Consider the following 27,341-nt stretch of genomic DNA (forward strand, 5'->3'; position numbering starts at 1 on the left):
ATTATTGGCAATAATTATAATGTTATTTAATACATATTATATGCTTGACCATTCAAATGTTTGAGGCTGAGTCATGAGACGTCTCTTATGCTCACCAAAGCATTTATAAGATAAAAATACAGTAAAAAACTAATATTGTCAAATATTACTACAATTTAAAAGAACCGTTTTCTATTTGAATATTTTAAAATGTCAATTATCCCTGTGATGTCAAAGCTGAATTTCCAGCATAAATATTCCAGTCTTCAGTGTCACATGATCCTTCAGTAATCATTCTAATATGATGATTTGCTGCTCAAGAAACATTTCTTATTATGATCAAGGTTGAAAACAGTTGTGCTGCTTAATATTTTTGAGAAGATTATGATAAATATTTTATAGGAATCTTTGATGAAAAGAAAATTAAAAAGAATAGTGTTTATTTGAAATATAAATCTTTTGTAACATTATAAATGTAACTTGATTTTTAAGTAAAAGTAATAATTTATTTAAAAAAATAAAGAAAAAACACTTACTGACCCCAACCTTTTGAATGGTGATATATATACACAGTAGTATTAAAAACCTCTGAGGCGGTCCAGAATAATGGATTATGCAAACGTAATACAATACAAAGACAGATTTAGCTGTTTTTCTGTGGTTGTCCTAGACAAGAGTTGAAGTTGAGCCCTATTTAACTTTTTATTAGTGCTGATGTTCTCACACCAACCTTCACTATCAATCCGGAACCCAAATTCATCATAATGCAGTTCTGCTTCCATACTGGGGTCTTTCTGCAATAATCAGAACAATGTCTGTGAGAAATGAATCATCTCCCATGACAATGAAGATGTTACAATAACAAAACAGCATTTATCTGGCACTTAAGCATCAATGCAAAATTATAAAACATGCCCTATAAAAATAAAAATAAAGAAATGCAAGTAAACTACCTGACAGTACTTTGCCAGGATGTCCTGGGGCCACATGCTGGGCGTGAGGGCCGCAAAAGGCCCCCCTGGGGCTGGAGTGTAACTACCTACTAAACAGAAAACTTTATGAGGAGATTTACTGTGTTTGACAATACACAAATATAACCATGCTCACAATTTAAATTTTGTGTATTCATGCATTAGCTTACTTGACATGGTGTTTTTTTTTAGTGTCTAAAGAGAAGAGTCTGATGATAGCAGGTCAGGTTGAGGTTCACAGGCCCTAGATAAGGAAGACCAACACATGATACCAAATGCGAAAAAACCTCCCCATAAGACAAAGTAAAGGCATTAACACACACAGAGAGCGTCATTACTCAAGTGATCAATGCAATTCACAGCCTGTGGAAATAATCACCTCAAAATAATGTGCTTGAAGGAGCCAACAAAGCAGAATATCATATAACATCACTTTAGTGCAATTCAATAAGGAAAATAGTAGTAGTACACTATGAGGAAGAGAAGTGTCTGAAAGCTTTTTTAAAGCTAAACATGAGCTGCAGGTATACAGTGTCCTCCTTTATGCTCCACTTCTCTAAATCAGCGCAGACCCACGGGACAGCGAGCTAAATCTTCAGCAGCACAGCATGTTCAGATAAAGTAATCATGCCAGTGAGAAGCCCATAGACAACACAATACCTTACATGACTTTTCTCTCCGTAACACTGATATCAACCGGGTGTACAACCTAGTGTGATCGAAATGGTTTATGTAATGGCCTCAGAAGTGGTCAAAAGGGGATTTCAACATGGAATGTGCAGAAAATGCAGACTAAGGATGCTCAGGTCAAAGACCATATAGACTTACCCAAAAAAGTGCTTAACACAGTAGAACTAACAATCATATATTTAGCTTAGATAATTACAAACCAATCACAGTGAAGAAGACTTGAGTAACATTGATTTTTTGTCAACTGTAAGAAATGTACATATCTTTCTATTCAGGGAATCTCTCTAGGTTTGTAGTAACCAGTGAGCTCCAACTTTTATTCCTGCAAAGAGCAACTTGAGAGTCATGTCTGGTAATACTATGCGATACTAAACAGAGTTCTCTTCCACGTCTTTTTGCACTTGAACGGACAAATACACACAAAAACATGTAAAAATTAATGTAAACAGTTGACAAAGAAAGCACATAACAGTACATTTGATCTGTGCAGCTCCTAAAGTGACAGCAGGATACGATTCCTGCTGCCATCTCTAACAAATCACACAACAAACGGCTGTCGCTGACTGAATAACTTTTGGAACTATATTTGTAATGTATATTTTATTTATAGAGTGCAGTGTTATTTTACACTTGATTAGTTTCTGAACCCCAAAATCATTTTTCAATCGTATCTTTGTTCAGTTGTGTTTATTTATGTGATTACTAATTTGTTTATTTGTTCTTTTTTTAATTATTGAGTGTTTGTGCAAAACTTCTTTTTAAAACAGTCAACCACACAGCAGACATTTCATGATTCCACCCTGTAAAAAATGACTTTCTGGGAGATGGCATCTTAATATCAGGCACTCTTAATTTCTGGGATATTTTATGTAATTTGCGGGCTTCAGGGAGCCGCTATCAAATTATGCAGGAGACTCCCGGACCTTCCAGGAGAGCTGGGATGTCTGGGTATTGTTATTTCTGTGTTACAAATATTCATATCATCACAGAAGAACTGTGATAAAAGTTAATAGTTCGGATATAAACACTGATGTCTATGGAAGTGATCAAAATACAGTAAATCACCTTTTGAAAGTAAATTTGCACTTCAGATAACGATTTTTATATCACATCGGGTGGCGACAAGTGAATAAAAAAAAAATATTTGTCACTGAATCCTTCACTCAAGAGTTGTTCAACACTGATTTATCCTGTAATGAAACAAGGTACGTAGCCTATTTAAGAGCGAGTCATTGAATCAATCACTTCTTTCAATCATTCACACCGTCACCGTACTTCGGGAGGGGTATTTCCTTGAAGTATTGTATTGTATGTATTCGGGATGAGAATTACCCCGATATACCGTAGTATTATATTCGGGACGGGAACTACCCAGAAGATACTGTAGTATTGTATTGGTGCTGTATTATTATATTATATTGACAACTGGAGGTTGTTCAAATTGTTTGTTGTGAAGAAGTTAGATTAATTAGGTTGTATTCATATTAAGAATTTCCACAGCATTGTTTCTTCTCTAAACTCATAACAAACCTGTTAAGGAAATGCGTGAGAGAGAGGAGATATGAGCTTATAGGCTCACCCGCATAAAAGGAAAACTGAATGCCAGGATTCTCACTTATAAGCTCTCAGCCCTTTTGGTCTACGAGGCAGTGTTTTAATAAATGTGATGGTTTATGGTTGCTGTACCAGCCAGAGGCTTTTAAGCTGGTATGCAGATGCACCATTCAATTTCCTCATTTGTTTAAAATAAATCACTTCCTTGTTGAATAAAAGCCAAAGTGTCTTTGTAAATAGAGTGAAGGACTGGTCTATAAACGCACCAGAGCTTATCTTTCTGCTCTGCCTACGTGTGTTCAATGTGACGTATGAAAGAGAGCAATGGAAAACTTAGATGTTTTCTGGATATGCATAATGCAACCTCATGGAAGCTTCATTTCACTAATGGATATAATACAGAGACCCAGACAGACAGACAGACAGACAGATTTTGTCAGATTTCATTGGCTATTTCAAATATGAAATTTAATCGTAAGCTTGACAAACTGTTTTGGAGAATTTGATGTTTCCCTATTCAAAGAGATAGGAGCTGCACTTGCATGCCCGAGAGGCGTTTCAAAGATAGCCACCAAGTGAAATGACTTGTCTTAAAGGGACTTTGGTATAGATTTATGAAGCCCTGCATAAAAAAAAGTGCAAAATATAGCCCTGAAAAGGGCTCAACTATAAGGATGGTTTTCTGCTGAAAATTTTACATATTGATCACCATCATCCATTTTTTTGCTTTACAAACCTGAATATTTGTTTTTTTGTGATTCTGTGTGGTTCTAAACTGTTTTGACTCCCAAGCCCACAAAAATATTCAACTGTTTCCATGATGTTTCCAATTGTTCATGATGTACTGAATAAGGATTAAGGATAAGGATTTTTAAAAATATTTCTGACTCACAGTTATGACCCTATTTTGGTGCTTTGGATAAGTTTGGTGAAGTCCCCTGGTTGAGAACAATGTTCGACATTGTCACAAAGATAACTATCTAAATGGCTAACATATATTAGGTTTTGTAAATCCTGGAACCCTGTTTTGTGATTGTGCAGTGTACTCAAATGTAATGGAGTTACATTATATCTGTATAATGTGCAGCTTGCTATGAATAGCAAATAGGGTTGGGAATCAAAAATAGGAATCGGATACTTGTTATAAAATTAAAATTTCGATTCCTTTGGGAGCGTTTCAATATGACTTTAAGCGCTGTTTTTTTGTGCTGCGCAGTGCTCACACATCCAAAGCTCGCTCACAGAATAGGTGATTTTAAACCATTCAAGCGTGGGACGACTCGCGTGCTGTTTAACTGCTGCACACACATTTGAAACGTGAGTAGGCCTACAGAAAAAGTGATTTTAATGTAATTTTATACCATTCAAGCGCAAGACGACTCACACGCTGTTTTCAGTGCTGCAGGCATGTAACTATATTGGGCAACTCTGGAGACTCCCCCTGGAGTCGGCTATCGCGCGGGCCAACGCCAAACATGCCAACGCCCACCAGCTGGATTATAAAACACATCGTGTTTAGTAAGTATCTTACTACAGCTGTGTACACAGCGTATCCTTTCACTGTGAGGAATAATACTATCTAATAACCCTGGAAAATGTATAAAAAGTGCTGGTAGTTTCATTTCGAGGAGCAACGGATCCAGCTGATGTAGTAGCCTAAGTCATTTATTCTTAAGTGCTTTGTTCTAATCGCGATATTGAATAGTGTCTGACTGTAAACCACAAAAAGACTTTAAATATGAATTGCGTATCTGTGTGTAGGCTAAATGATGAATGAACGGCACAGGCGCGTACGCGCTTTGTTTACTACAGTTATACAGCCTTGTCTGTGCCGTTCATTCACTCTCGCACCTACATTAGTAAACGTTATGTTTACATGAACACATCCAAACTATATTGCAATAGCCTACTAAGATGAGTAAAAATAGACTGAACTATGTTGAAATAAAATGTCTGTATAAGCAACAAACTGCAAATTCACATGTATATGCTAATATATCATACACAATATGTTACAGACTAAATATGAATGTTTAGAAAAGATTTTGTGATTAGTTTTGGATGGATTATAAAGTTTTGACTGTAAAAAAAGACTACTGTCACATTAAATAGGTAAGCTTTTGTTCACCAATTTCTGCTCATAGTTAAATATACTATAGTATGTTGTTTTGTCAAAAATAAAGTAGGTATATAGAATTATCAACTAAGATGTTATTATAGTGTTTGTTCCAATATTCAAACTAATGAATCCTTACCTTTTTTAATACGTATGATAAAATGTATACTTTTTACAAAGAAATACACTTGAAATATTGTTAAAATTGTAATTGTAACCTATTTGTAATTGGTTACAATTTCTAATTGTAGAATATGTATATATATAGACAATTTCTTTTGTCCTTGCATTCTTTGGGATCCTGTGACAAGCCTGTGTGAAAGGGCTTATTAATATGCAGCTCATTATGCGGCACATTATCCGGCCTTTGTCCTCTCAGGTGTGAACACGCCTCTACGCATATTGCCTTTCCAAACAAAAGGTGTCTTATAAAATTTAAATCAATGTATTGTTTTGTGTAAATGATTAGGCAGGATGATTTTCAGATCATTTTGAAGCAAAAATTCTAGGCAACAACACTCATTAGTCAAAAGTCTTGTGGACACATATTTAGTATGTGTTTTGTGGCCTTATTTCAGACACTTTAAGTTTTAGTTTTTTCCATAACCACGCATAAACATTATTCTCTCAAAAATACAAACATGTACATACATGTTGCTCACATATTACGGTAGCCCTGTTTGTGCTATATAGAGTGAATTTACACCTTTGCCATTAATATGTTTATAAATAACTGAAAAAAGCACAAATGTCAGAGCATGTCAGAACACCTCAAGGACCCCAAAAATCCCTTAGACCTCAGAGGGTTAAAGTGACAGCAGCTGCTGTCTCTAGAACACTAATCAAACAATAAAAGACAAAGAAAATTCAATCGTTCTTGACTGAATAACATTTGTAACTAACGTTAGACCTATATTTGTAATGTATATTTTATTCATAGATTTTACATTTCACACTTGATTACATTTTCTGTACATGAATACCTGAAAATCTTTATTTCAATCATATCTTTGTGCAGTTGTATCTATTTGTTGAGATTGCTAATTTTTTTTATTACTGAGTGTTTACTTGTCTTTAATAATGCTTGAAATTTGTATTAGTTAGGCTAGTTTTTCTATGGTATTTTTAAACCACAGACAAAAGTTCCTTGAGTCAGTGTTCTTAAGTCTGTTTATTTTTGTTCATGATATTCAGCTACAATTAAATGTTTTGCAGTAAGGCTAAATGTGAATGATATCCAAGTTTTTTTTTTTTACCTTATTGGAATCGAAATTAGGAATGAATTAGAATTGGGATCAATAAGTAGAATCAAAATCGTTAAAATTCAAACGAGACACAACTCCCAGAAGACACTAAGGGCGTTTTCACACCTGAAAGTCCGCACCAAGGTCCGAACCAAAGTTCACATTTTGATACATTTTATACTTTCAGAAAGTTTTGGTTTGGTTTCACACTGCAATTATGCGAGCGCACTAAAGAACTTTACGTGACATACTTGCGTCCTGTCGTCATCATCTATGTGGGCTGCATCTCGACATTGATTGGTTTGAAAATGGACGTGCGTCTGACGTCAGCGTGTTGTCAATGCGGCGGGTAACTTTGACATTATGAATGAACAGACGCATATCGTTGCAACTGTATTGTTATTTTTATGGCATAACTACCTGCAGCACCAACTATACACAAGGCTAGTTCAAATTCGCCAAATGAACGTCCTCGTCGTGCGAACATTTTATCGTCGCCGGCAGGAAAGGAGGAGAAGACTGGAAGCAATCATGCGAGCTCTTTTTTTTGTGTGAATTTTTTCCAGTTGACTTCTAATTATGTCATCATACCATACTTCAATTAAAAACCTCGTCTCCTCCTCTCCCCATGTGCGTACGGCTCATTTTTCCTGCCATCTTCTGTTTTTTCGGCTATGCGGGAACCACCGGAACTTCCTGTAAAAGGTCTGAAAGTCCGAACCATACAGAAATGCTTTCACACTAGAAACGAACCAAACCTTTGTTCAGTTTGATCCGGACCGAGACTACCTATTTTCGTCGGACCAAATTTAATCTGTTTGGTCCGGACCGTGGTCCGGGGAGGTTTCACACCTGCAATTTTGATTCGGACCAAACTGAAAAGTCCGAAAGTCCGGACCAAACAAGGTAGGTGTGAAAGGGCCCATAGAAACACTGAAACCTTACAATTTCCTATAACAGTAGGTTGCAAATCCCAGGACTCTCAATACAATAGAGTCTGTGGGCTGCAAGCTGCTAATGAAAGTAGATTGGATCCAGGCAAGTTATAGGTAGATAGATCATGTAGCGTATAGAAGATGTACCATTTTCATTACACCGACACAAGGATTATTGTGATTTTGGGGTGAATATAAAATGAACAAGATGCTGGTGTGCAGTGTTGCCAACTATTTTCAAAGGAAAGTAGCTAACGGCTTCCCTAAAAGTCGCTAAATGTCGCTAGATGACGTCATACGTCAATTAGCATATTCGTGACGTCATCGCGTTGTACTTGCGTTCTGCTTGTCTAATGTGTTTTCTCTATAAATTAATGCTCAGCTCACATACTGTATTTAATATATTATAATATAATATAGCCGAATGTTAAATAAAGCTGTTCTCATTTCCTACATGTTTTGTCAGACAATAGAACGAGTAGCTATGATATAGGCCTAGTGAATGACAAAAAAAATTTTATAGGCCAATGTGGAAAATGATCTGAATTGAGAGAGTTCGGGAGCCGGATGAACAAAAGCTCTGTGATAGTGAGTATTACAAGTAATACCGTAAGCACAAGAAAAGGAAGGAAACTAAATTATTTAAATAAAATAAAAAAGAAAAGCAGATAAGTGATAAATCCGTGGAAAAACACTGCTCATTTACGTCTCTCAGCGGCCGTGCGCTCAACAGATGAATGTGCTGCTGCTCCTCTCAGCCATTTACTGAACAGGGTAGACGTAGCTAGAGTGAGTGACGTTTGAAAAGTCGCTAAAAATAGCGACTCATTTGCGCGATTCTTTTGCAGTCTGTACGCGGAGGGGTGAACATCTCCTGCTCTGACTGCAGCTGGGAGGGGCTGCTGCGCGAGGACTGGGCCGCCTGTGAGTGCTTTGGGAAGGGGGTGGGACCCACTGTAGCACCCGCTGCTCGTTGAGAAGAGTAAGAACGATATGTGCTTTCACGTCAGAGAGCCTCCAAAAGTCTCCAATAACACCAGAAAAAGTCGTTAGATTTGTCGCTAGTCGCTTTTTTCAAAATGTGTCGCTAGAGGGGTCTAAATACTCGCTAAATATAGCGACAAAGTCGCTAAGTTGGCAACACTGCTGGTGTGGCTGAGGAATAACAAGTGTATTTGTGTGTACCAGGGTTATTACATTTATTAGACCATGAAAAGATAATTACTTGAAATAAAATAACCATTAACTGAAATAAAACAAAATATAAAAAAAAACACTTATTTTAGCTAGTCGATGAGGCAACATTTTTGTAATAAAGGTAACTTGATGTACTAACATAATAATAATAAAAACTTAAATATAAAAACAGCAAATTTACTAAAACATTAAATAAAAATGAAAATAAAAACATGTAAAATAAAAATTCAGAATATTAATAAAAACTACTCCCAATGACACAAAAATAACATTGGTGTATGTGAGACCGTGATTTTGAGAGGGTCCTGCCAACCGAAGGCCATTCATGCCATGAGGCACGTGGCAGCTCTCTGACGACAGCAAGGAGGGGAGAACAGAGGGAGGGACGGGGGCAGTCAGTTTGTTACATGACTCACGGCGTGTTGTGACTAGAAGAAGCTTGAGGAAGGAAAGATGGAGGTGGGGCTGTTGAGAGACAGGGGATCTTTCTCATTGAGGCTCATATTGGGGTACTTTTTTCCTACACAGCTGGACACATAATGCACTCAGAGGCCATCAGACATCTCAGCTCCTGGGTGTCACAAGCTCTGGCAGGATATCCTAACCTTCCCTGTGCTTAAGGAGGGCGTGAACCACAGTAGACAAACAGAGCCAAACCTTACAGCCACACTATACGTATGTCAAGGGAGTGTTGGTTTTAAAGAAGATTCCAAAACTTCAAGGTGACAAAATAATCTTTGTTAGCACTGACCAAACAATGGGTCTCATTCACTAAACAGGCATACACACAAATTTGTGCGTGAAATCTGCGCACGAACGTTTTTACAAACAAATCATGATTCATCAATAACTTTATTTCTAAAATGTAAATTCCGAAAAAATATAGGAACACCTGAAACTACTCGTACGCAGAAATTACATACTCTTGGTGGCCTAATAAACATGTTAAGATGAAATTTTAAACATAGAAATAGATCTTAAAAGAGTAAGACAAGGTGCGTTATAGCTCAAGCTGCGAAGTAGCTCTGCATAAAGACGCAGATACGCATGTGTAGAGCTGTCTAATCAGAGGTCTAACCTTTGTTTAAAAGGTGTTTATTGCAATTGAACTTGTTCTGAGGACGGACATGGTCGCTCATTTAGAATACTCTGATTTCATCAACATTAGAAAGAGGCTTAGAACAAATTCATGTGCGTACGCACGCATTGTGAATCAGGCGGAAAGTTTTTGTGAGAAGTTCAAATGTGCATATAAATACCAATAGAGTGCACAATTATTAGTGAATGAGACCCATGACTACATTACAAGCACATTAAATCTGAATCTTTCAAACCTTGCGAATTGCAAGAGTGCCCGTCCACTGTTTCAGCGGCCTTAGTTCCGGAAGTATTTTTTTTTTCATTTTGCATATGGATTTTTTATTTTAACCAAAAAGTATTTGAAAAAATCAGACGAAAAGACTAAGTTACACGACTGTGGAGATAACATACACCTAATATATAGTAGAGCCCGACCGATATGGATTTTTGGGGGCCGATGCCGATATTAGGGAGTAAAAAAAGCCCGATACCGATATATCGGCCGATATTATTTATGTGTATATTATAATACAGTAGCAATATTATTTATGTGTATTATTGTACAGTATACCAGTCAAAAGTTTGGACACTTTCCTATTGGTGTGTACAAATTTTTGATGGGTACTTTACACAGTAGCTATAAACAGAATAAATATATTTTATAAACACGTTTTGCAATGATCACTCAAATGTGGTAATCAAACACTTGTGTGACACAGATATGTAATGGAGGCAGGGGGGATGATAGAATGAGAATTATACATTTGAGCTGTAACCAAACTAGTTTGCATTGCATGTGATATATTATATTATATTCTAAATACTGTTGCATAATCTTCACTAACGACGACTTTGTCTTTTAATTTAGTCATAACTTGTATCAATAAATATATAAAAAGTGTCACTGACAAAACCTTATTATCTTCTATTTTTACTCTTAATTCCTCTAATCTCTACCAGTGGAGGAAGAACTCAGATCTTTTTACTAAAGTAAAATGAATAATATCATAATGAAAACGTTTTTAATTACATATGTACAGTACTTTTATACTGTATATATATATATTTTTTTTAAATAATTAGTAAGCAAAATGTACTAAACGTGAAACTAGGCTACTCTTAATGCAAAATGGCCCTATATAAAGTGTTATAATTATATACATTTTTGGAATATTGCTTGATGTTGTAACGTAGCGTTATCAGGCAGAATGAGCTTTAACACTGTGTCTACACCGGACGCGGCCGTTACTGCTCGCGTCGCAACAGCTGTTTACCCTAGATAAAGCAGAATCAGTTTACTGTCGGAGATCGCTCGCGCCACGCATTTTAATCAATGTTTCATCAACCAATTGCCTTAATAAATCAGAAGAAGGCCTAAATATAGCAGCCAATATAATCAGGACTTCTCAGCTGCGCGCTTGCAATAGTCACAAGCTCACACAATACGTGACAGAGGCTTGTAGCAGAGAAATCAATTCTGTGAATTACACTGCGCAAATCACAAGTAGGCTACTACCCACCGGATGAAGAAGGGTTGGCTCTCAGTCTCCGCAGGCTACATAAAATATTCATTTTATTTTATTTTTCGTGTTTGCATTTATGAGGAAAAAACAATGTTACAGACGCGACAGTTCAGCACTACGGACGTGAGCGCTCTGAAAGCGGCACTAATGCTTTGAAACTTTCACATAGACATCAAACAGAAAGCACAAAACCTTTCGTTTCAAAGTGAATTTCGTTTTGTATTAATTGTATCTTAATTTTAATCAATGTTTCATCAGCCATTTGCCTGGATTTAATTTATAAGAAGTAAATTTAGCAGACGATAGATAATCTCGACACGGAGGCGCCTGCGGGTGAACTGGAGCTCGTCTCATGAACCGAAACTCAGCGTATAGACCTGAGAATTGAAATATATCTATATTGAAATGTCTACTTTTAAACAGAACAATTCAAAACGAAAGACAGACAGACTCATGTAATCGTATGAAATGTGCATTTCTCTCTGGCGCGCGCAAACTGAAGATCGCGAGTCAGCATCGTCAACTTCATCTTTGGCTGACACTGACTGAAAACACTTGTTTATTAATAAACAATTAAAATGTCTCCTTGCTATATTTGTTGTATTCATAATCATTATTTTTGCCAGTTCTTGTGACAGCTTTTAGGTGCTTTATTGGCAGCGCCACCCTTACATGAATCACCGTACCCGCATTTTTTAAAATATTCATTTATCGGCCATTATAAATGCCGATACCGATAGTTAGGAAAATGCCTAAAATCGGCCGATAATATCGGCCCGCCGATATATCGGTCGGGCTCTAATATATAGTTTTTCTTTTGGTTGCCCTTTTAGTGATTGCTATAACCCCTTAATCTTGTCACAATTGTAATTCAGAGAATTCAAATTTAGCTTGATCTTTTGACAGTTAAGAGGTTGTTATTCAATAAAAATATCCTGTACGTTTCAAAACTCAAAACTATCCAAAAGCTTTTATTGAGATCAAGGCCTGAAAACGTCAGGATCTGAAAAGTGTGGAATTATGAAATAATAATGCAGTGAAAGACCGCCATTGCAGAAGATGATCAACACCTAGTCTAAGTCACGGAGTCTTTGGCGCCGCCTACTGGCACGTTAGTGAATAGTGACATGAAAACCAGAAAAAGATCGACATAGGATCAATAACATTATCTTCCAAAGGATTCTAATGCAACTTATGCAAGGAAAGTGTTTTTTTTTTCCAACTGTGTAAGTCTTAGCAGTGCATTATTTGTTTGTATTAGGTACATTTCACAATGGATTATTTGGTAATTAAAGGGGCATACGGCAACTATTTCAACTTAATAAAACCGTTTAGAAATCATTTGGATGGTTTAATAACCTGTTCTGGTGAGAATGGTGACTTTCCCCGCTCACACCAGCGTTCCCAGGCGGAAAAACCAACCATGCAACATGGGGACTAACGTTCCGGTAAGTTGGAAAAAGGAAGTCTCGTGAGAAGCAAGAACGAGCGAGAAACACGAACTGCTTTACGGCAATTCGTCAAACACACACGCCGCCCTCAATGTGTATGATGTATTGTCCACCTCGGTAGACATAGCTCCACAAAATAAAGTTGGCTGGCTCCGATAATAACAAATGCACATGAGCAGCGGTAGAAAGGGGGAGGAGGGTGCCACAAGTGAGTTTTTTTTACGACATTGTTGTGAAATATACGCCTCCAGCTGTAGGGGGAGCTTGCTGAGAAAACATGCGACAACTAAAGTGAAAATCAGCGAAGAAATAGCGTTTTCGAGAAATAGCGTTTTTTAGAGTTGCCGAGTTCCCCTTTAAGTCACAATTTCGCCCAGGCTTTGCAAGCACATAACGATATGGATTCGTCAGCAACGCCACAAACATGCAAGTAATCATGTTTATTCTAATGCCTGATCTGTGATCAGTGATTTCTGATGTGCGTTTATTCAAGTTCTGACAGATTTTCTTTGTCTCAAAATCGTTCAATACTGTTTATGCATCAGTAAATCGAACCAATGACAAAATGATCAACTTCACAGTTTCTCTTAGTACCATGAAAATAAGCTGTTATTTAAATTATGATTAAATTATATGCAAAATGCGATCAAAGAATGCTTCCTTTACGATCACACAATCACACAGTTTATCTGGACACTTGCCAAAACTCCCATTATCAATGACACTGTTACACGGCACAATGAAGCTCTTATTGTATTTACATGGTGTTTGCATTGTTATTTATGGTGAAAGCATTTGTGAGAGTGCAGAAATCGCGTTGCATTGATGAGATCCATTATGCCAATCACAGTAGTGGGCGTTTACACTGAAGTCTCAAAGCAGACACGGCCCTTCAAACAGAGCGTTCAAATCAGAGGGCTAAAATCAGGTTAATAGCCATTTATTTCTAAATTGTGACAATTGTTTATGTAAAAATAATATTATTATAAGTGGACCTCAGAAAACATGTGTATGTATATATATATATTAGTGCTGTCAAACGATTAAAATATTTAATCGCGATTAATCGCATTAATGCCATAGTTAACTCGCGATTAATCACACATTTTTATCTATTCTAAATGTCCCTTGATTTCTATTTGTCTCATTATTTTTTCTAATTTTAATGCTCTTATCAACATGGAAAAGTGGATCAGCAGTAAGTTTGTTCTTAGCTGTGGTATCCATGTGCTTCTGTCTGAAGTCATCCATTGTAGAGCTTAGATCGGGCCCAAAAAATCAAGCCCGACCCGAGCCTGTGCGGATTGTGTCCGAGCCCGGCCCAACACATAAACTGTAATTATGAGCCCGAGCCCGATTTAAACCCGTCCATTTTTTTAAATACGTGGGTCGTTTTGTCCCGCTCCCGGCCGCAAATAGACTCTTTTTTTGTAGGCTACCTCCAAATACTTTCGCCTACGTGTCGCCACCATACACATCAGCATAAATGCTCCTGATAAATTATTTTTTATTAAAGCATTAACAAACAAACCACTGTTATAACATAAAAGCATGCAGGCTACTGAGTGCATGGTTTGGCGTGACTGAATGCGCGCAAAGTGCGCTCCCTTAATAATTCCTAAAAAGCTGACATCAGTTCATCGCAATCTCACACATCTGTTATTATCAATGAAGCTGACTGCACAATGCATCTTTCATAATATGTACACTTTGTTTGTTATAATTTGAGGATTTGCCAGCATACAGAATTCAGCACTGAACAAAAAGTCTGTTTTGAGCGGTGAGGGGAGTCTATTTTAAATGCTTCTGATTGGCCATTGCTTTCGAGAAATCAACACATATGTCTGTGATTGGCTACATCCCTCAACGCTGCAAACATGTTATAAAAAGAAACTCTGGCCTGTAAATCGTTTCTATTTAGTTTTAGTTGTTCTTGTTGCTTTTCTGCAACATATGAATAAAAATGTATTAGTTTTTATGTTTTATTCATAGATATTTCTAGTTTGCGGGAGTCCCGCGAATCGTTTTATTCTCCCGTATCCGCACACAGAGTGAGTGCATTACCACTCGAGCCCGCCCTCGCACTCGGCCATCAAATCTAGTCCCGCGCCGCACTCTATTGCGTTGAGAGTGCACGTCTCTAGATCGGCGTCTCGCGCTCGCGCCATCCACTCAAAACGTAACGTTAGCCTACTACTCTTTGGCCGGCGCGCAAGCCCAAACAAGTAGGCTACGTGCGGCGTGCCTGTTGTTTTGTTTCCGGTCTAGCTATCCGGTGTGATGTTGTAGTTTTTCTAACATTACTAGTTGTTGCAACAGCATGTGAAAAAAATACAAAGTTTGCTAGGCCAAAAAGACCGTTAATCTCGCGATAAAAAATTTGACGCCGTTAAAATGTGTTTGCGTTAACGCCTTTAATAACGCGTTTAACGCACAGCACTAATATATATATATATATATATATATATATATATATATATATATACATATATATATATATATAAAATACAGTTCATGACCCCTTTAAATTACAATTAGACATTAAACCTGAATTATCATAGTAACACAAATTGCTTTCACTTATTGATGGCATCATACCCTCGAGCGGCAGGCACAGCAGATTTCCCGATTGCCTGTGTTGCACAGGCTAGTGAACATGGGGCATCAAGATAGGGGTGTGATCTTTTGGGGTATAGGGGCTTGTTTGTATTGTTGATTTTAAATATTATCAGCGTTTACCAGAAATTGCTTACTGCACCTTTAACAGCTTCAATGATATAAAGAACTACAATCCTATGAAGCACTGTGGAAGAGAATCAAATAAAAATAAAAAAGGAGAAATATTAAACTATTTTATTAGTAGCTGAAATATTTTAAAAAATATATATATATGTTAAATTATTATTCTAATATAATGAAAGAAAAATGTATTTTATAAATAATTTAATGTAGGGATAGTTTATCAAAAGTAAATTAGTCATCACCTATTTTTGTGGAACAAAAAAAGAGATGCAAGGCAGAATAAGAGTCTCAGTCACCTTTTACTTTATGGAAAAATGTGCAATGAAAGTGTATGGTGACTAAAGCTGTCAGTGTGTAGGTTCATATTTTATGTCCCAGAGAATAAATGATGTCACCAGCATGACCGTATTCTTCATTTATAGTCTAAGAAGACTAAAAAAGGAATAATCAATGGCAGGACGATTCATTTTACCATATGGCACCTGAAACAGGTTAGCGAACTAGCGCACGAGTGCAGTTCACAATTAGCCTAATCATTCAAAATAACGGACCTGCAGTACTAATAAGGGTTCGGGGAAACCGAAAGTCGATCATCTGCAATCGTACAAGAGTGCGTTTCAACTAAGTTGCGCACTGTTAAAACACTGCTGCTGTCAGACCAGCACACTTCACGAGTTGAACACCTTATAACAAGAAGAAGCGTTGGTGTTCGTTGCTTAATATAATATTTTGTATTCAGTATTATTACATAAACAGGGCAAATTATAGCAACCAAGCCCTCCAAATTTGAACATACTGCTGTCAATACGTGCAAACTAACAGTTACTTCTGAGAGGACATTCAAAACTGTGTGCCGCTTACATAAGTTAGTCGATACCGTTACTGAAAAAATAGATCTAAATAACACGTAAACAGTACACTAAAATGTATGATAGCACGCTTTATCTCCGAGACACTAACTGGTCGCTGTCTGGTAGAAGCCATCCAAGCATCAGTAACGTTAATCAATGCACTTGCCGCTACGATTAGCCACCGAGCTAGCGAACCAACAAATGTTATTTATCTTCTTACCTTACGTCATGCTGAATCTCCTTTCTGAAGAGATGTAACTGCTTCGTTATACAATTAAGCATATATTTTGCGGATACGGTGCAAGTATGGGATGTGTACTTGTAACTCGGGTTTGGTGATGATGGACACTGACTGTTTTGCGTCATACACCTGTTCGTGTCTCGCACTGAAGGATTGTATCCTTCCGCCAAAAGAGATTTCATAAAGAAATAGTTCCCATCCTACTAACAGATTTTGTCTTCTAGAAAGCAAAAAAAGAAAACCTTTCTATAGCAGAAACGGTAACTGTGATTTAAAATGGAGGAAAGTAATCTGTATTTTTTCGTATTTTACCAATCTTTCAACATTTGCTTTACATCCTATCTGGAAACTTCACATATGAGCTTTCAAGCGAAACACCGAGTCAACATAGAGAGTTGAATAAGACTCGTTTGGCAACGAACTGCTCACGTTAGCCACGTTGTGTAGTAGCCAATGATCATCTCAATGCTCAGAAGACATGTAGCAGAGCAGGAACTATTATAGCAAACTGCCAAGACAACATCATCTCCATCCGCCGTTTTGATTAAACGTCATGACGTATACTTACAACGTTGATTAATCAGTTTTTTTTTATTATTTTTTTTTATTTTTTATTAATCAGTTTATTCATTCGTACGGTCTCTCTTTACCACCTATGTTTAAACGGTTTAAACTTTAAAGCGTATTATTTGCTCTCCATGTAGGTAATTTAGCAATTCTATCTGATCACAGGGCAGATTTGTACTGATTTGCTTAATTATTTATTCGCGTTATTTTTAGTTACATTTTAATTCTGGGATACAAAAAGAAACAGACTTAATGTGGCCGTCAATGACAATAAACATACATGATATATATATATATATATATATATATAGGCCTACACACACACACACACACACACACACACACACACACACATATATATATATATATATATGACAACGATTTATGTGGTATTATTATATATGTGTATGTGTATATATTCTCTGTGTGACTGAATAACATAAACAGACACACACACACACACACACACACACACACACACACACACACACACACACACACACACACACACACACACACACACACACACACACACACACACACACACACACACACACACACACACACACACACACACACACACACACACACACACGAAATGTTCACGTAGAAATTTTAAGTTGAAAAGTGCCAATGCCAATCTTCACCACAAGGTGTCAGGGTATTAAAAACTGTTTTAATTAGAGCAGTGAAGTAGCCCACAAGATATTACTGGAAGATGATTTTATCTATGGAATACTTCAACAAAACACAGAGTGGAAAAATAAAAGGGGTCACTTAATGGCAGAGGAGGGAAAATAAGTTTACATGCTGAGAAATTGTTCATGTAAGACAATATGTAGCCTACAGGTTTTGGGCACATGAAGTTGGTTAACTGCATTTCCCAGAGAACACAATCTGTCTCTCTCAAGGTGTGAATATTTTAACAGTGAGAAAAATCTACTGTTAGATATACACACATTGGACTGCTTCTGAAAAAGTTCTCATGTGAAGTATATATACAAGCACTTGTTAAATTGCAATAAATATATAACAGACAGGTAGGCTATATGTTAATGGAGAAAATATACATTTATACACGTTTGGCAATCCTTGGAACTTGGAAGAGCTAGTGAAGACAACCCAACAACTGTATTTGGGCAGAGAAATACCCAAGAGAAAGCTACAACATTTCGCTGCAAAGCACATTGACTGAAATATGAGAAACTGTTAGACATAACCAATCTCTTTAGCACTTATTCTGCCTCTTTGGGTGACTGGCTTGAGGGAATCCACTTTATGAGCCAACATAAGTCATGTCTGGAGTTAGAAGCCATGTGAAAATTGAGTAAAGTTGCAGACCGAGAAGATGAAAGTTGAGCTTTGTTGATGTTGTTGATGTCTGTCATACCAGTAGCCTAAAATAGTTATTAGTAACACTTTAAATAAGATCCCATAGTTAACATTAATGCATCAACTACAACAATAAGCAATACATAGGCTATGTTTGTCGGCAAGGGGTTGCAAAAAGGCAAAAATAAAAATGCTGGATCTATTTGCAAGCAGTCTTCTTTAATGAAAACTACACTTCTACAGGCTGGAATCTAAAACAAAAAAATTGAAACAAACAGGGCTCTTTAGTGAAAACTAGGGCTGTATCCGAAATTGCATACTTCCCTAGTAGGCAAAAAACATAGGCCTATGTGACGAAAGAAGTATGTCCGAATTGCAGCACTAGTAAAAGAGTAGGCAAAAAGTACCTAGATGACTTATTTCTTCCGGCGAGATTGTTAAGTGTGCATACGATGGACAGTTTATTATCAGATGAGCCCACTTATGAATGGCAGGGAAGCGACGTAACTGACGCTGGTACATGGGTCACATGATAATGACAACATGGTGAATGTAGTACATCCAGATTACATTAATGTAGGCCTACACACATTCAAACTATGTATAGAACATACTTTTTAGCGCTTGTGAAGTATTGCTTAGGCCTACTTAAAATAAGTATACCTACCTACTCGAGAGATTGTGTGATTTCAGACGCTTACTTCCTCGAACCCGGAATTGCGTTTCTAAGGCAAAAAGTTGAAATTTTACAAGTTTCTCAAATTATGAGTGCTGCAACTTGTTTATTTTTTTACACATCAGAATCGTAATTACGGTTATTCTGCATGGCGTGAACGCACCTGTAGCCTACATAGGCCTAGGCTATTTATCATGGCTTCCTATAAATAGTGCATTTCTACAATGGCATTAGTAGGCTAATTGACAGATTTTAGATGACATTAGGTGCCATTGTAAGTCCAAGGTGATAGCCATAGCCTACTGGTAAAAAAAAAGAAAAAAATATGGTGACCTAGTAAGACCCTAAATTGAGGGAAATTTCCATTCACAAATTCTATTTTGGAAGTTCCATATTAAATATAATTTTCAGAAATTATTACGAGAACACTGTACTAGTCATCACAGTAAATTTACATATAGGCTACATAAATCTGCAGTGTGAAAGGACTTCGAAAGACGTAATTCAATAGCACTCATTTTCAGATTATAGTGTGTCCGAGTTGCAGGTCAGAGACTAGTCGTAAGTAGATTTTTGTGTAATGTCCTCATGTGTATGTGTATTGTTCCTATTTGTATTCCCAAGATTAAACCCCTTTCAGATGTAGCTATTCATCAAGAGGGCAGCTGTATTACACATTCCTCTGAGTCAGCAGCAGTAGCGTTTCTGTATAATACAGACACACAAACAGTGCAGACAAATGGTAAATTGATCAGGATTCTATAAGAGCATGATTGAAGTACTGTAGTGTTTTGAACAAATCGATTGCCTCAGTGATTCACTCATCAAAACAGTTATTTTCTAGTTCCTGAATGAATTGGTGTTTTTGAATTAATCGTGTGGAGCGAATGATTTAGTGATTTACTCATCAAGACAGTGGCTGCGTCCGAAGTTGCATACTTTCTGAGTAGGTATTTCTTTCAAAAAGTAGGCTATGTTTTATATATCCAGCTCAATTTTATATAAGAGCAAGCATGGCCATTTGTAACTTGTACATATTGCAAACTGCTATTTGTTATAATATTATGTTAATTTGTTATAATCTACACTGTCATCTGACCCACCATTATCAGTTGCGTCACTTCCCTGCTATTCATGACTCATCTCCCATGGCCTCATGGGATAGTAAAGTGTCCATAAGATAAGCACTTCAGAATCTCAGCAGGGGCCAGTTGCACAATCATAGCCATCATGTTAAGACTGTGTCTTTAGAACTAGTATGACCAACTACCAGTTAGTTCGGGGTAATCAGTATTATTTTTTGTTATTAAATTAGACTTTTTATGACTTCAAAAAGTTATGAACAGTCTTAAAGAAAAAAATTGCAAACTTATAAGACTTAGCAGGCCCTTGTACGTTTCACCCACTGTTTTATGAAGACTGTGAATTCAGACATACTCTTTTCACACACTGTTTTAGTAGGGAAGTATGTGATTTTGGATGCAGCCAATGTAACCTGCAGAAGACTAACTAAACCAGTGAAAGGGTGCAGTTGACTGGAACTTGTTTTATGGGCTTATAGACAATTAACTGATTATTTAGTCAGGCTTTTATTTTGCATTTGGTATTTTGGTATTTAGGTATTTTTTGTCTTTCTGTGTTTCATGGTCAAAGCCCAATCCATCTCTCTCTCTTTTCTTCATCTGTGTGCCCTTTGCATTCTTATCCTTCTCATGTTCCTCCATATGCCCTGTTGCTTGAACAGTATTGGTGTTACCTTATCCTTCTGCAGGTACCTATAAGATACCTTACCCTACCTTATCCATCAGTCTTAAATCATATTTGTCTTTTCCCTGCATGATCCTAACAGCTCCTGGCTCATCAGTGTGTTGAATATGCACTAGTGACTGAGACAGCTGCATTCCCTCTGACGTCAGTGGAAGACTTAGAGAGAGAGAGAGAGAGAGAGAGAGAGAGAGAGAGATGGCAGTGGTTCTAAAGAGAGACTCCACACATTTTCTTTTTTTCGTGTGCCTGTTGAATCCTTGATATCAGACCATGTGGACGTGAGATGGCTACAGGATCACTAGCAGGTCTCGTACAGGAAGACAAAGGAGAGGAAGAAAGGGCTGGTGGGTAAAAGAGGGTTTTTTGATCCTCAATAAATCCTGTTCCTCATTCGTACACTCAGTGCACCGTTGTACTGTAGCTCTTAATGCAGCTCGACAGATGGCGCTGTTGCATTCCACAATGAGTCTGCATCTGACATGCACGTCTACACTCTTGACACTATGCAAATTTAATCTATAGTGTGTGTATTCTACCCACCAACTCGCCAAGTTTCATTATTCATACAGTTGTATATGCCTGGCAATCACATAGGCTAATATGGATTTCTTGTTACATTGTAAGATCTCTAAATCATTAAAGGGCAGGCTATGTTTTGAGGATAAACACTTTTGTGTGGAAGTTTCACGGATGTGAGCAAATGTTCATGCCAGGCAAAGTGCTGTCAAAAAGCTTTTCTTTTTTTGCTGAAGATGTATGCTCTTGGGGCTCTTAAACATCATAAACTAGTCAACCTGAGTCTGTCAGGAGCTAAGTTATCACCTGTGATATGTGACTGCTACTATATTGCATCATCTGTCTTGTGAGTTTGCAGTCTCTAGGGCTGAATGTGAGTCTTTCAGCAGATTCACAGATGCAGTGCTTAGAATCTCACATGGTTATTTTCAGAGTGTCATACCATACTACTCATGATGTCTGTAGTTTGCAGTGAGTAGGCCTATACTAAATACCTTGAGTACCAGGGCCAGCTGATGGTCCTCTGAGGCCACTGGGCACACAGCCCGAGCAGTATTGAAAGCATATCTGCCCTAGTTTTTTGTTTGTTTGTTTGTTTGTTTGTTTGTTTCTAGATTTCCTTCATGCAAAACCGTGAACTTATTCTAATATTTAAATATGTACAAAATTAATTAGCTATTATAATTTTTTTTATGGAGTAAACAATACATACTGAATAATAACCAAACCAAGTCAGTAAGATTTTATTCAGTAAGGACACCTTAAATTGATCAAAAGTGTCAGTTAAGACATTTATAATGTTGCATAATATTTCTATTTCAAATATACGCTGTTCTTTTGAACGGTCTATTCATCATATATATATATATATATTTTTTTTTTTACTGTTTTTAACACTGATAATAAAAATAAATGTTTCTTAAGCAACAAATCATCATATTATAATGATTTCTGAAGGATCATGTGACACTGAAGACTGTAATGATGCTGAAAATTCAGCTTTGTCATCACAGGGATACATTTTAAAATAGATAAAAATACAATTTTTAGTTTATGGTTTTTAAATTGTTTCTCTAACTTTTAAATTGTAATAATATTTCACAACATTACTGTTTTTACACAAATTTTGATCAAATAGATGCAGCCTTGGTGAGCATAAGAGACTTCATAAAAAATCTTTTGAACAGTAGATTTTGCCATTTGACTCCTATCAAATGACTAAAATGTACATTGATCTGATAGGATTTATTATATTATTTCATAATTTTTTATTTATTATATTATTTTATTTTGCTCTCAGGTGTATATTAAAGTGAACATGAAATCAAAATCGACCCTATTTACTAATCTGAACTATTCTTTGATGCACATGTAATGAGGCAATAGGGGTGCTTTTTAACTGCTCTTGACTACACCACTCCAATTTTGGTTGGGTAGGAGATCCCAAGTCACTAGAGGGTTTCCTGCTCGGCTATCCAATTAAATGAATAAACTTAAGGCAAAATTTCTATGAAATCAAAGCATCAATTTTATTGAATACAGGAATTCTGGTTTCATTTGTTTTCACTCAAAAGCTGGCCAAATGTATGCATGAGAGATGGCAGTACAAGCAACTATGGAGGGTAATATAACACTTCAAAAGAAAATGCACACAGCAAATGAATAAATACAATAAACCCCAAAAGAAATTACAAATTTCTACACACCACAGTAAATATACACACATAAAAACTTTTTCCACACCACACTTGTATGAATCAAGAGCGAATATCTTCCCCGCCCTTATTTACGATGCATACTCAAAGCTATAGATCATAATGTAGCTATAGTTCACAAAATAAACCATATAAAAAATACAACTGATTAGTCATGGGCCAAACAAACAAAAGCAATATTAACGACAAAGAAAACAAAACCATAAAACATGAAAAACAAAAATAAGGTAGGGAAAACAGTGCTCAGTTGCACGGGACAGATCAAATTCTTAGTTGCCTTTTAGCTACCTTCAGAAGGCACAGGAAGTACAACAGCAGTTAGCATCCATCGCTCATCCAGCTCAACACAGCCAATGTGAATGCCTTTAAAGCAACTTCTGTGCTGTAATGGTAATTCTGTGTCCACCACTCTTCCAGACAAACCTTATCAGCATTAGGGCATGTAAACCTCACATCTAAAACAACTCAACAGAGCTTGTTCTTCCAGCGACCATGCCAAACAATTCAGGTACTGCAATCATTCCACTCATAGGAAGTGGCATATTTAAAGGGAAATTACACCCTCTACAGATACCCTCAGCAGCGCCCCCTATTGACTAGGCTACACACATTTTCTGAAGAAAAAAGCTTTTGATCTTGATAAAATAATATCCTGGCTTTTTTTTTTGCCTAATAAAACAAGTTATGAATGCTGTACATTGTCATTACAGTCAACAATTAGCCAAACAGTTACACAGTGTGCACAAGTGAATGTGCTGTAAAAAGTACCAGAATCTGCAAAAGTAGACTTTAGATGGCTTGCTTCAAAGTCTGTTATTTTTTAATAAAATAACCACCTCTTGCTAAATTGTACATTGATCATTTTGTATTATAATATTTGAAAATCCATTGTTCCAGAAGCATTGTATACAAGAAAGATGCGATTACTCCAGCGGCTGAGATGAGGGGACGTGTGACATCCTCATAACTTGGCAACTAAAGGGGCTCAGCTGCACATGCTGACGGGGCCAGTGACCCTGGTGTTAAGCTTGCGCTGAGTGCGGATGGGCCTCAAGGCCCTCGTGTTCAGCTCGTGGTGTGTATTCTGGTGGGCGTAGTGGCCTTAGTGGCCAGCTTGAACTGTATGTGCCGACAGCCACAGAGACACTAGCTGACAGCTCATTCTGCATGATCTGAGGAGTCCGGTGGCCCTAGCAATCACCTCATAGTGTATGTGCCAGGAGCCCAGAGGCTTTGGAGGACCCTGGCAGTCCGAGGCCCGAGGCACTGGCCTGGTCCCCTTAATTCAGTTCTGCGGATGACCTAAATGTGCAGCCTGTGCCTGCTGCATGGAATATTGTACCTCACAATGCCAAGCAAGCAATGTTAAGCATGCAAGCATTGTGTGATGGATAATAATAATAATAATAATAATAATAATAATAATAATAATAATAATAATAATATTTATTATTATTATTATTATTATTATTATTATTATCCACAAGAAATATGAAATGCGGGATGTGGAGGGCCCACAGCAACAACATGCACCAGTGCTCAGGACTCCATATGGTCCTCACCAAGGCTGTATTAATTTGTTAAATATTTAATATGTTGTTAAATATTTTAATATGTTAAATATTAAATATGGTAAAACAGGAATGCTGTGACGTATACAATTTAAAACATCACCTTTCTATTTTAATATTTTCTAAAATGTATTTTATTCATGTGATGATAAAACTGAATTTTCCAGATACTCCAGAAATCATTCTAATATGCTGAATATAAATGTAATCATTAACGAAAAACATAAATATTATTAATATTAATATTAATATTATATATATTTTGAACATAGCCTGTCTCTGTCTCTTGCACAGGTCAGATCACATGGATGCTAGTAACATGGAGCTACAGTACGCTGATGTGCTCAGTGGTCTGTGTATGTCTCTGCACAATCATCACTATTCACTCTGACAGTCAGGCTCAGGCATTTAAAAGGCTTAATAGAAAAAATGCCATAGAATTTAAAGCATCCACAGTTCATGCTGTGAACTCCTTTATTATGTTGTACCTGAAAATAACCATATTGTGTCTATGCGTGTACGTGCTTGAGTGAGCATTTAATACTTCTGTTGAAACATGCTGATTGCATTACATTACAGATTTAACAATTATAATAATAACCCCATGCTGCCTTTGTGTATGTGTTTATTTGTGTGTTTAAGGATATGAGAACTATAGGGTGCTGGTCGTACTCTCTAGGTACAGTGTGTGATTACATTAGAATATAACAAATCCCAGAGGCTGTGGGTGTTCTTTTTACTTGACCATCACATGAAGAAATATGACAGGCTTTTACAAGCCTTAATCCGTCATCCTTCTACAGATTACGTTCGTCCCAACTCCATCTGTTCGATTGCGACATGCAAAGAATTTAAATAACATTTATTCGCTTGGGGTTCTGCAGGCAAATCTGGATTTCTAGTCCTTAAGGACCAGGTCAAGAGTTCAGCCTCTGTGCCGCCTTCATACTATACAAATAACACGGAGGCTGATGTCACCATTTCATACTCTATGAATCAGCCTGGGAATGACAATGGTTATTCTTCGCTGGGTCAAATATGACAGCAGAGATCTGACAATGAGAAAGAAGCAGGCCGTTTGTAGATGCACCCTTGAGTTTTTTTAAAATTCCGGTAAGCAAGCATGAATCATTTTAACTGAAGCCCTGTTTCTGCATGGAAGGAAAGAAATATTTCACCAAAAATAAAGAGAGAAATGTTTTGTTCAATTACTCACCCTTAAATCAGTATGACTTTCTTTCTTCTGTGGAACAGAAAATAAGAAGATATTTGAAGAATCTTTCAGCTGTTTTTGTCCATAAAATGAAAGTCATTGTAGTTTCAAAATCCAAAAAGGACATGTGGTTGCATAGAATTAATCCAAACAATTCTAGTTGTTTAATCAAGTTTTCTAGAGTGATATTTACTCTGAAGTCAAATCATATCACTAATTAGCTCATCTATACAAAAAGCCCCAATCAATTATTGCAAAAACGTCAAACCTCATTGGTAACATGATGCAAGAACCTTCAGAAGACTTCACTCAAAAAATTTACTTTTGCCTCTTGTTAAATTTAATTAATTAAAATAAGCAAGAATAACACAATTGTTTAATATTTTGTCACAACTTAATTTAATTGTGTTCAATCAACCTACTATATTTAAAACTGAAGTTTACTTAATTAATTTGTGATAGAACTACATGAATCATTTTTCGTTGACAACTAACTGGGCAGTGGATCTGTAGTTCCCAGCATGCTTTGCAAGGGACTGCATTAGGAGGGTAAATTTAGGGATTAAAGTGGTATTTATGTGTTTTTCTGTAAATGGAAAGATGTTTTAGTTAATGTTAATGTTTAATATTCAGTAATGTTAGAAACTTAGAAGACTTTCTGTAATGTTTTTGAATTTTGTGGTTACCATTATGCAGAATAGTGGTGACTGTGTTTAGTTTAGGGCTGTGGGCGCTCATTATACTCTAAACATGCATTAAATCTCATTTGCAGACCTGCATAAGTAATATTCAATATTACCCTGTAAAAAAGTGGTTTTAATTAAACTGAACACTAGTAGCTCCTATCATTGGAAATAACTGTAGAGTCAATTTAGCCAAAATTATAATGTTGGCGATTTTAGGCGGGGCTAAAAATTTAATATAGTCAACCTGACAAAACTTTATCTAGCAGGAATGACTAAATTAATTTAAGTTCATACAACAAGATTACAACAAATAATTTCAAACAAATTAGATTTTGTTGGAAAAATATAATTCATTTTCGTGGAAAAGCTTTCCTTAGTTTAATTAAGTTCGTTCAACAGCTTATTTTTTTGAGTGTTGGATTAAACCTGGGTTATATGAATCACGGATATGCAACCCCAAATAATACTAATACAGGACCTGTTTGAGACAAGTTAGTGATAGCAGAGACAAGCGAGCAGGAAGGGTCAGAGCAGCAAATCAATAGCTACTGACAAATGAAGTATGATGGTGAATGATTTGACATTTGAACATGTCTCCAGGTAGAGATGATGCATGTATTTTCTGTGAATGAAAGATATTGAAACATTAAGTTGTAAATAGCTTTATAATAAGGTAGGAGACAGACATTTTCTACTCTGCTGCAAGGTAATGTTGGGCTCATGC

At 36.7% G+C, this 27,341-nt stretch overlaps 1 protein-coding gene across 4 annotated transcripts in view; it reads right to left on the reverse strand.

Annotated features, from left to right (window-relative positions):
* Nucleotides 1–17,079, reverse strand: part of sgsm3 (small G protein signaling modulator 3) — a 29,774-nt gene extending 12,695 nt beyond the window's left edge. The window contains exons 1-4 of one of the 4 annotated variants that reach the window (XM_077212909.1): nt 16,554–17,079; nt 1,121–1,194; nt 933–1,018; nt 710–773 (exon numbers count right to left, since the gene is read on the reverse strand). In XM_077212909.1, the coding sequence (XP_077069024.1) occupies nt 710–773; nt 933–1,018; nt 1,121–1,127 (157 nt within the window). In that variant the 5' untranslated portion in view covers nt 1,128–1,194; nt 16,554–17,079. Of the gene's footprint in view, nt 1–709; nt 774–932; nt 1,022–1,120; nt 1,195–16,553 lie in introns of all 4 variants that reach the window. The other 3 variants (XM_077212906.1, XM_077212907.1, XM_077212908.1) reach the window with 3 other exon arrangements.
* Between the last annotated feature and the right edge of the window lie 10,262 nt (nt 17,080–27,341).

This window comes from Siphateles boraxobius, unplaced genomic scaffold (genome assembly GCF_051911475.1).
Source record: "Siphateles boraxobius isolate OS27281-9 unplaced genomic scaffold, OSU_SipBor_1 66, whole genome shotgun sequence".
NCBI classification, from domain to species: Eukaryota; Metazoa; Chordata; class Actinopteri; order Cypriniformes; family Leuciscidae; genus Siphateles; species Siphateles boraxobius.